Source organism: Protopterus annectens, chromosome 8.part1 (assembly GCF_019279795.1).
Source record: "Protopterus annectens isolate FY-2018-M chromosome 8.part1, PAN1.0, whole genome shotgun sequence".
NCBI classification, from domain to species: domain Eukaryota; kingdom Metazoa; phylum Chordata; order Ceratodontiformes; family Protopteridae; genus Protopterus; species Protopterus annectens.
This window is the reverse complement of record NC_056742.1, coordinates 115,103,446-115,115,125: the sequence shown is the minus strand read 5'-3', so window position 1 is coordinate 115,115,125 and position 11,680 is coordinate 115,103,446. Positions and strand designations below refer to the sequence as shown.

General features: G+C 35.0%; 1 protein-coding gene across 1 annotated transcript in view; it reads left to right on the top strand.

The window, feature by feature from the left end:
- Nucleotides 1-2,304: 2,304 nt before the first annotated feature.
- DBNDD1 (dysbindin domain containing 1) overlaps nt 2,305-11,680 on the top strand; it is a 561,031-nt gene continuing 551,655 nt past the window's right edge. The window contains exon 1 of the mRNA XM_044081736.1: nt 2,305-2,610. Coding sequence (XP_043937671.1) covers nt 2,580-2,610 — 31 coding nt within the window. The 5' untranslated portion in view covers nt 2,305-2,579. The remainder of the gene's footprint in view (nt 2,611-11,680) is intronic.

Below are 11,680 nucleotides of genomic sequence, written 5' to 3'. Positions count from 1 at the left end.
TATATATCGCATCAAAGCTCTTTAAACAGATCAAAGACTATATTTATTTTAAAACCTAATTTGGATCCCAGCACAAATAGCAATTACAGACCTATTACCATACCTAGTTACGTGAGCTCTGAATTTCAGTTTGATTTATGAATGTCCACCAGATATTTCATAATTTAATATTGAAACTGATCACAGCCATAAAACACATCATTGCCAAAGGATATTGTACATTACTGCTATTAATATATGATGTCAGCCTATACTATTTCCAGAAATATTCTCGACTCACAAGATAATACAGCATTATTTGACTTGTTTAAGACATCCTATTACTCCATCATTAAAGTGTATTGGTCACATTTTTTCTTACCTTTGCACTACATCATATAGTGCACAAACTGCAAAATGGCATTTCCTCAATATTAATGAAGATTTCTGGCCACTGTTTTGCAAAGAAAAAAAACTTTTGAAAATAGCTCTTTCATTCCCATGATGACACTGAATTTAGAAAGTAATCTTTAACCTCAGTGTCATCATGGTAGAGAAAGTGTGAAGTATGTCCACAGACTTTAATGGACTAGCTGTCATGCATAAGCAAAGAGAAATCCGTTAAAGTCTACGGACAGACTTCTTGCTATTCTTACAGTGACTTCAAAAGGCATACACTAAATTTATATGGGCTGTGGTTTAACAAAAATTATGCAAACCTTTTTATTAAAAAACAGCTCACATAAATGTGAAATCAGGATGACATGAATGCATCACAGGGCTTAATTCACTGTGAAGCACCCATAAACATGAGCTAATCACTTTAACCCAAGATTTAAAGCTCTTTCGGGTCTGTTAGGTGTGCTTCAGCAGGATCAATAACTGTGGTTTCTATTCTAGATTTCAATGGTAATTTGCATGCACGTACTCACACGCACACACACACACACACACACACACACACACACACACACACACACACACACACACACACACACACACACACATATGCACACACACACTACCTAGAATCCAACAATCCACTTGACATTTTTAACACAGATAGCAATTCACATGCCATCCTTACTGCTGCTGAGTCTGTATTGTAATGGACTATATGCCCCTACCACTACCAATTAGCAAATTAAGGTTGCTAATACACATAAGAACACAAAAGCACAACCACATTACTATAATGATGATGTGAAAAAAAACACATCATTCAGACAAGACTATTTGCTGTTCAAGCTCATATGACTTTACAGCTTTTGCGATGAACTTAAGTTGCATTATTTTTATTTGCTATGTGTGTGTGTGTGTGTTTGTGTGTGTGTGTGTGTGTGTGTGTGTTTCTCTCTCTCTGCGCACACAAAACATGTACATATGGATACATGCACAACATGCATTTATGTATGTATAAATAATGAAATAAAATGCACAAGGGTGTGTTTATATGTTTGTATATCTATATATATATATATATATATATATATATATATATATATATATATATATATATATATATATAATATATATATATTTACTATGTATGTGTGTGAGTAAATGTAATGTAAATATAATGTATTAATATGTTGGAATGAGCTAAATGGCTTCATATATTCTTATTACTTTTCACATATCTTACTTAGTTGGGAAAGTATTTAAAGTAAAGAGTGGCTTCTACTTGAAAAATTGCCCCAGAAGAATTACAGCTATGCAGATGTGTTATTTTGCTACAACTTCTGTAAAAATTAGTGACTTCCAATTGAACAAAAACTATACACGTTATCTGAGAGAAACACAAGTTTAGAGTTTGTACCTTTACAGATATTACAAATAAACTTATGTTCTGCACTTAAAAAAAACAATACAGTGCATATGCAGCAAGAAGCAGGGTTTGTAGATTAATCACATAAATATCGTGCATTTAAGATTCTTTAATCTGCATGTCAGCTTTCTTGGTGGGTTGAGTGTTTCTTTAAAAGAATAATGGAAGATTTGTATGGCATTGTCTAATAATACCCAGTCTTAAGCTGGTTTCTAATGTGATAATAGTATTCCCTTGATCAAAGCTTTCTTCCTTATTATTGCCCACACTTGTGTACATACACATCATACACACACACACACACACACACACACACACACACACACACACACACACACACACTGAATGAGACTGGGCTCTTTGCCAAGCTGTCTCACACTTTGGCTTCCTCCCTTTCTGTCTGCAGTGTGTGTGTGCAAAAATGTATGTGTTTATCTCTCTCTCTCCTTTCTGACCCCCCCCCCCCCACACACACACACACACTACCCAGTGCTCATTTACAATGCAATGCTTACTTTGCAAGCTCAGAACTAACAGAGGACACGTTGGATTACTATGTATATGGTGAAGCGAACGTCTGCTGGTGCAGTGTATGCTTTGACTCTCTAACACACACAGTCTCATTGCAGGGACGGCTGTGAGCTAGAAGCAGAGGGGTGGAGACTCAACATCCAATGCTGCGGCTTGCTGCCAGGAGCCCTTTCTGTCATTTTCCCATGCTACTGCTACTGTGGCTGGCTTAGAAAAGGTGGAAGTGAGTCGGGCAGACTTGATGGAGACTAAGGGTGGGGCAGGCACCCCAGGTAAGAGCTTAATTTACTGAGTTTGTGATGAATAAAACAGGCTGACCGGATTCAGGAGCTATTTAAAGCATGTTGATTACACGGCTTATATTCTCTGGATGACAAAGCAATGTGAAATTTAGGGTAATTTATTTTTTAGGTAACACTTTGAAACTTCTTCAGACAGCATATGTGATCTGACACTTGAAAGCAAACTATGTCTCTAAAAGAATTAAATATGTCAGGCAATAGTTAAGAGGGAAATAAATAGATACATTGCTGGTAGCTTTCTGTCTAACAAAAATATGACAACTGTAAACAGAGACAGCAACCAAAGTATGCATAAAGCTCTCCTGGAGCAAATGACAACAGTAGTTAGCTCATGCCACATGCAATATGAAGAAAAGAAAGTATAATTATGTATAATAATAACAAGAAATCACAGGCATTTTTTGCTTTTTATTATATAGTTTGTAGTAGTAACAGTACAAATAAATTCACTAAAAACTTTCAATATTTCTGAATATGCATGTGTGTGCTATGTGCCTGTATATACACACGTTTGCAGGCATAGAAACACACACACACACACACACACACACACACACACACACACACACACACACACACACACACACACCGATTGATAGATAAATACAGATATTTATGAGGAAAATCACACATTAAGAAATTACACACTGAAAAACTTGATGGCTTGTGTAGCATAGAAACACACTAAGCATTAGAAAAAAGAAAATAAAATCTTTTATGTATAAACTATACTGTGGTGTCAAATGGGGAAAAATATGCAGATGGATTGTATAACTCCTCTGTAAAGAAATACAAAATGTCAGCATATCTTGTTAATATATTACACAATGAAAAGACAAAAACACATTTAGTGTATATTTAGTGTATCATTGCAAGGAAACTGAGGATGCTGCTGTCATGAGGAAAACAAGTGTATTTCATTGCATAACAGATGCCCAGTACCAACTAGTCCAACAGCAGGAATGGAGCCAATGGACTATCATTTTATCAGGGTTTGAACAAAACAGGCTGATTTGCATATCCCTATTTTTTTTTCACGTTATCATATTTTTCCCAGAGGTGTTGTAGTCATATCTGAAATGTAGAAGTTCAGAATTAGATGTTGTCCCGCAGATCACATTTGCTATAAACACTCAGTGCTAGATGTTTGCAATATGAAACTGAAGACAGACATCAAGAAATGGGAACACAGGTTAACTATCTTTAGTCTTGCTTATTTCAGAATTTGAGATGTCAAACCAGTTCTTCTTTGCACAGCCTAAATACCAGTTTACCTGGTACTTGTAAATTAGCCTATAACTATATATGTCCATAATCAGTAAACTGACTTCTTTTTAGCCATTTAGCAGTGCAAATATTTCATGTTATTACTTTTGACAAAGTAAAGGAGGGCTTAAGGCTGTATGAAACTGAGGTTGGACTGTACTTCTGCGTACACATTCAACTAGCCTCCTCAGCGTTTGTGCTTTAATCTTTGAAAGAAGGATGAAAGGCTCGAGCTGGAAACAAGATATTTCATCTCACACAGACTATTTTTTATCAAAAACTGTAACATCATTCAAGCTCAGAGTGATCATTTGTACTTTATATGCTAATTGGGGGTGGGGTCTGTCATAAATATTGACCCCATCCCATCTGAGAAAAAAAATATGACTGGGACACGAAAACTGTTGAAAATATGGTCTCTTAAGGTCTTCTGCCTGCATGTACATTGGCTTAGCTAGACCTACTGATGAAATACATTTGTGTCTCTTACATCCTTAAAATATTTTTAGGGAATCATTCTTCTGCATTCCAGCAAGAGGTTTGCAGTGTTCTCTGAGCAGACTGTTTAGTGTTATTTTGTTCTACCAACAAAATCATTTTACCACGTTACTGGTATTAAATATCACCACTGCTCAAGAGCTGTCATCTGCTACACAAAAAGATGACTTAAAAATCAGAGAACTTTGCCTCCACATAAGATGTTTAAACTCTCCTAAAATCTAAACTGCCTGACCTTATTCAGAAGTCCTGACTACCGATTCAACAATCACATTTATTATATTGGAAATACAAATTTGGGTGCTTCCAGCTTTATTTTATATTAGCACATTCAGATTCAGGAACTATTTTTACTGCAGAAATGTGAACATGAATTAAGAACAATAATTGACTATGCCACCTTCTGGGAAAAACTGAGATAGCAGCTAAAGGAAGAATAAAAATGCACCTGTGATGATGACTCTGCTATTATGTTTACTGGTTCTAACTTTAAATGTATGGTGAATTAGTTGGTTTTAACAGTTGGTTGGCCTGCAAAGCAGCTATTGAAACTGTACCTGACAAAGGGTTTTAAATAAACAAAAAGCTATCATATTTTCATTTTATTGTTATACCATTGTTTATTTCAACATTTTTATGGATTCTCATTGATGAACTAATTTAATTAAACAGTGTTATTATTAGTTTACATTCTCCATTTTATTGCTTCAGGGCATAATAATTTATTGGTTGTACCCCGCTAGCAAGTGATCTGTTAAATGGCAGGCAACAAAATGTGTGATTTGCTTATCTGAGCCTGAAATGGTCAATATTGATCAGTGCATTACCCCAATAAACAAATATAAATAAATGCATCAAAGATGTAAACTAATAGGCAGAATGAAGAATGTTTGCTTCCATGTAAAGCAATACCTGTTCTTCTACAGAAGCATCAGTTAAAACATTACCTTACGAGAACAGACAGAAAGAAAACTGTAAAGGTGAATTGCTTCAAAGCACTAGTACAGTCTTCAATAAATCATTTTTTTATGTTGTAGATAATTATCTTATGGCTATATTTTCATCTTTTGTAATTCAAATTTTCAAGATGAGCATGGTTTCAGGATAATATCATTTAAATTGTTTTACTGCAGTGGTCCAATATAAACCTGGACTGTGATATGACAAGTCCAATGTCAGAACCTCACAAAACTATGTGGTACTCTACACCAGAACCTGCACAGAATTCTGCTATGATATGTGAATTTAAACAATGTCTAAACAGAGTGGTAGTATCACCTGATAGACTGATGTGCGCATAAGTAGTATGAGCAAACACCATTACCCCTAAAACATCTGAAAACAGTGTTTTGGATTGGCTCATGCCTCCCTGTGCACGCCCACATCCCATTACTAATTTATACTCACTCCAAAAATTGCAGTTACTAGAGTAAAGAATAGGACACACTTTAAAGCCTATCTTTTGTTCTGTTCTGGTCTTTCTCTGAGTCAACACAATCCCAGTGAATGCAAAGTATCACAAGCTATTGCTTGTGTATAAACTGCAAACAAACCAAACACACCCTGAGCAAAAGATACACGGGGAGGCAAATATGAGCACTTAAGATACAAGGAAAAGAAGGGAAACCCATGCATAATTATAGGAAACTAATGACTGCATGAGAATAGGAAGTGAAACTAATGCACAGTCGTATGAACTTAATGAACACACACAAACTTTATGTGCAGGTGGCATGCCTGGCCACATCCTTCTCATGTGATGGGCTGTGCTTCGGACATTTACTTATTAATAATTCCAAGACAGTGCAACCTCAGAGAAAGAACAACTGTTTAGTTTTATACAGAAACTTAATACTGCACTAATCTCTGTCACTGCATAACCTCAAAGTTAGAAAGTGTTAGTAACGTTGTGGAGTATAGTAGTGGGTTTGGCTTCACCCTTGAAAAAATAGATGTAACAGTAAATCAAACACGTCACATAGCACTGCAATGTAGAAGTTAGTTAAATTGTTTTACAATTTTTTTTTTACTGAAAAAATACAACTTTAAAAAAAAAAACACTTTCACTTATTAACCGTCTCTGATTTTGTACCTTAGGACACATTGCATAACTCGTTTAGTACGTGCCAGCAGTTTGCATATTAGTGTTACAAATTATTTATATGAAGTATACTAACCTTATGTCAAAGTTGAAAAGAAAGAAAGAAATGAATATATCTGTGTGCCTGTATTGTTTTAGCTACGTACATTAACTGTATGCATGTTGTAAAGCAGAGCGGTGTTTATGGTGTGTCATGAGTATCACTCTTCCAATTCAAGTCTATCACAAGAGAGCTTAGCTTACAACTTCTATGAGTTTTTATCTTTTTATTTATTTTGTTTTGGTAGGTGGTCTGGACTGCAAGGGTCTACTTCAGCCACTGCCTTTTTACATAAATTGGAAAAAAAAAGAATACCAATGCAGTTCGACAGTAGTTAGATAGTGACAAAGTCTTACATTCAGTAATTCAAATGAAAATGAGAATTTAGAGTTTTAAAATGTAGAACTGAGTCTGTTTACCCTGTTGTCGATAATGAGCTAAATGTGCAAGGTTTATGTAGAAGTCCCGCACACATAATAGTGAGGGTGCCATTAAGCAGGAAACGATCAGTTAATAATGATATTTAAATACCACTGTTGGTTATACATTTGCAATAATCAGTTTTTGGATTCAGATTAAATAAGCAGAAATGGGTGGCAAGGTTAAAGATGTTGATGTTTAGTGGTTTAATTTTTAATGATGCAAAAGAGGAAGAAATTCCAGAGTTTTATAATGGAAAAGATACGGGATAAGCTTCAATGATGCTATAGAAAAATATAAAGTAATTATTTAGGTGTTGCTTATACCCTGAATGATCTGGCATGAGGCTTTGGTGTGTGGTTTGCTGCTAAGGACTATCAGGATTTGAAATAAAGCAGTATGAAAATGAATGAGACAATTTCATATCGGCTTGCAGGAATATGGAAACCAATTTTTTTTTTTATAATGAAATACAACAATGCTCAAATATGCAGGAAGAGCTTATGAACCTGTAGACTTTGTTTAGGCATATCTGTTGTTTGTATAAGATTTGTTGTAGTTAGCAGTTAAAGGCAAAGTATAGTACTGGATTTTCATTTTATCTTGGAAATTATATTCCTTTAATTGATATGGAGTCAAAATGACAGTGTGGGGTCAGTCCGAACTCCTACATATTTAAACTGGATGGCACACTCAAGGGGTCTAACTGGTGATGAGAGGATGAGGGGTGCGCAGATAGGTAAATCTAATTTTTCATGTATGCCTAGTAGTATAAATATTCTCTGGAATTCTGAAAGACTAACTATAAATGGAAATCCCTAATACTGCCATTTTCCCACTCGTAGTAAGCCCTTGCAGTTTGCAGACTGCCCTACAGTGAAGGTTTTCCAGTATTGGAAGCATCACCACAGAGGGTGGTCCCTCTGGTGAGTAATACAATAATGAGAAAATAGAATAATAAATCCACGTACTCAAGAACTGCAGTAAAAGCCTCCGGATCCACCAATAAGTGCCACATTACCAGATTTTAATCCAATTTAATGGGACCAAAGGACGAACTGACACAAATAACAGTATTGACTCAAAAACATGCAAACGAGAGTTAAGCGCTTTTAACCATTACATCTGTTTTTTTTCAGAACTAAGACGCCATACTCTACATACAATTTAAATAACTTAATTGGCACCAAAAAAAGTTACAGCTTCTTAAAGCTACATGAACACTTTTTTCATAGCACTACATTAATTCCTATCTATACATTAGTGCTTTTTTAATAGCGCTACATTAATTGCAAACTATACATATACCAAATAACACATTAATGTAAAATATAAAGGGTCATGGTTTATAATAATTTGAATTTGACCCTTTCAAACAGAGCTGATGAGGACTGGTAATATTATACAAGTATAATAAAATATATATCCAAATATACCAAATGTTTATAAATGAAAATAAAAATGAAAAATATAAAAGTGAAAATAGGTAAATCTAATTTTTCATGTATGCCTAGTAGTATACTACTAGGCAGTTTTATTTTACTGTAGAGTTTTTCTCCCCGGGCCTCCACTGAAAATGGACCCACGTCCAGTCGGACACTCCCAGTCAACAAATTTAAATAAATAAATAAATAAATAAAAATATAAAGATAAGGAAGTGTATCTATAATGACATCTAGTCAGATATATTCAAATATATTAAATTCCATTAAATGCCTTAAAAAGTTCCTTAAGAATGTATATATCTCAAAAATATCTTATAAATATCTAAAAATATATGTAAACAAAATGTTTATATAATATAAATAATTCATATTTCATATGTACATACTATATAATAAATATATGTATACAACATAAATATAATATAAATAAATACAATTATGTACCTAACAATGGTTTGACTGATATAAAATCATTCAATCCTGGTGGTGTGGTGGCATCTAAAAATATTTGCCACCATACTTCTTTATAACTTAATAAACTTTTAAAATCTCCACCTCTAGGATCTATTTCAATAATGTCAAGGATACTAAAACTAAATTGATGTTCACTGCCCTTAATTTTGACATGTCAATATAGTGTGTTGGTTTTGTCTTTGGTTTTGATACTATAAATGTGGTCATATATTTGCTTTTTAAGACATCTTTCAGTCTTTCCGACATAGAAACTTGGACATTTATCACATTTTGCTAAATATACCACCATTTTTGTGTTATAGTTACCATGTCTAAATCTTATAAAAGATTTGTGTCCATTCTGTAACCTTATTTTGCTGTCTTGTGACATATATTTGCATTGATTACAAAAACCACATTTCCTACTTCTGTTATTACTACTTCTACAATCTTTCTTCGATTCATTGTACCTTTGTTCAGTCAAAGACTTCATATTCTTTCCCATTTTATATATAAATTTGGGTTTAGTACCCAAAATTTTAACTAGACCAACGTCACTAGTTATAACGTGCCAAACTTTATACATCATCCTTTTAATATAATCAACGCCTAAATTATACTGTAAGATACAAGCTCTTTGGAAGGATGGTGAGGTACTGTTGATATTTCTATCTTTAACCATAATGTCATCTATACTTTTAAATAAAATACTGCCAGCTCCTAATAGTGGTTTATATTTTGTATTCCACTGTTGTAAAACACAATAAATTATTTCGTCCATCATTTTAATAGGATACCCTCTTTGTTTAAACAAATTTTTAATAAAATCCAATTCATTTTTCATATTCTCAAAATTAGATACTATCCGTGCAGCACGGATGCATTGACCTTTAAATACATTGTGTTTTACTTTAGAAGAATGACAACTAGAATATGCTAAATAATTATTCGATAATGTGCTTTTTCTATGTATTTTTGATTGTACTTTTCCTTCTTGTTGAAAATAAGTATCTAAATAGGGTAAACCTATATTACTATGCGAATAAGTGAATTTCAAATATTCACTGCTTGTATTAAGAAACTTAATAAACTGTTGTAACATATCATAATCTGATTCCCACAATATATAAATATCATCTAAAAATCTTGAATAGTATTTTATATACTGAAAAAACTTACTGGGGAATAATTGCGTATCCTTCCAATTTAGCATAACCAGGTTGGCATATATCGGGGCACAAGCTGCCCCTATAGCTACCCCCCTGGTTTACTTAAAATATTCTCCTTCAAAATAAATGAAATTGTTGTCCAAGATTATAGACATCATTTCAACCAATAAACAAATTTCATCCCATTCAAGATTACTATATCTATATAGAAGCATGCAAAATCTGAAGGTAATGCTACTCAATGCTAGAAGTCTAAACCTCAAAATGCACTCTCTCGAGGCACTCCTAAAAATGGAGAACATCGATATCTGTGCAGTAACTGAGACCTGGTTCAAGGCTGCAGAGAGCACCCCTGCAATACCAGGCTACAACTCTTACCACACTTTTCGGCCACCAAACCAGGACCGAAACACTAAAGGTGGAGGAGTGTCAATATTCACCAAGGATATTCACACCACCAGGCTAGTCGGCCAACACAATGTGTCTGAAATTCTCCAAGTGCAACTAACACTAGGTAAGACTACAATCCAAATTGTAGCTTGCTACAGATCCCCCACCATACCCCAAGATTCTCACTACACCTTTCTAAACATACTGGAAAATATTAAGATAGAACCAAACACCCTAATACTGGGTGATTTTAACTACCCTGCCATTAACTGGGAAAACTACTCATGTACCAACACCTTTGCATAACGGTTCTTGGAATTCATAAATTCCAATGCCCTGGATCAACTAATCCATAGTCCCACCAGGGCTCCAATATCCTAGACCTGGTCATTACCAACATGGGAAATCAATGCTCCATACCTATGGTCACCCCCTCGTTAGTCAGGTCTGACCATAAGCTAATCACCCTTAACATCCACATCCCACCCCCCACCCCCAGTAAAGAAACCACCATAAAAAAACTTCTCCAAAGCCAACTTCATGCTACTCAAGTCAGAAGTGACAAACTTCATAACACCCATGCAGAAGGGAACTGAAAGTTCAACTGCTGAATCCTACACTAAGGCAATGTACGAGCACATCCACTCATGCATGAATCGTGCCATCCCAAATAGAACCAAAATGCTCTCATCCAAAAAAAGGAAGCCAATCTGGTGGTCCCCTGCCATAAACAAACTTTACAACAAAAGGAAAAAACTTTTGCAGAAAAGAGGAAAATCCCAGGATGCAAAAAACTCCCTTACTAGCCTCAGTAAGAAACTGAGATGCCTCATAAAATCTTCCAAAGCTAGTTACGAAAATAAAATTGCCAAAGATTCCAAAGACAACCACAAAGCATTCTATAACTATGTCAAGAATCTAAATGGCAATGCTCAGATCTGCTCTGAGCTAAAACAGAATGGCATTAAATATACTGATCCAAAGGATATTGCCAATATCCTGGCAGATCGATTCAGTGCCAACTTCACCCCCTCTCACCCCCTAAATGGCCCATCTCAATACCGGAAGATTGCCAAATTCCAGTAATAACGGCCACACAGGTACAAAACGCACTCTCTAAAGCCAAGAATACAGCATCCATGGGACCAGATGACATCCCGGGTTGTGTACTACATGAACTACAATATGAACTGGCACCTCACCTAAGTGTCATGTTTAATCATAGCCTCACCTCAGGTTTCGTGCCCACTGAGTGGCG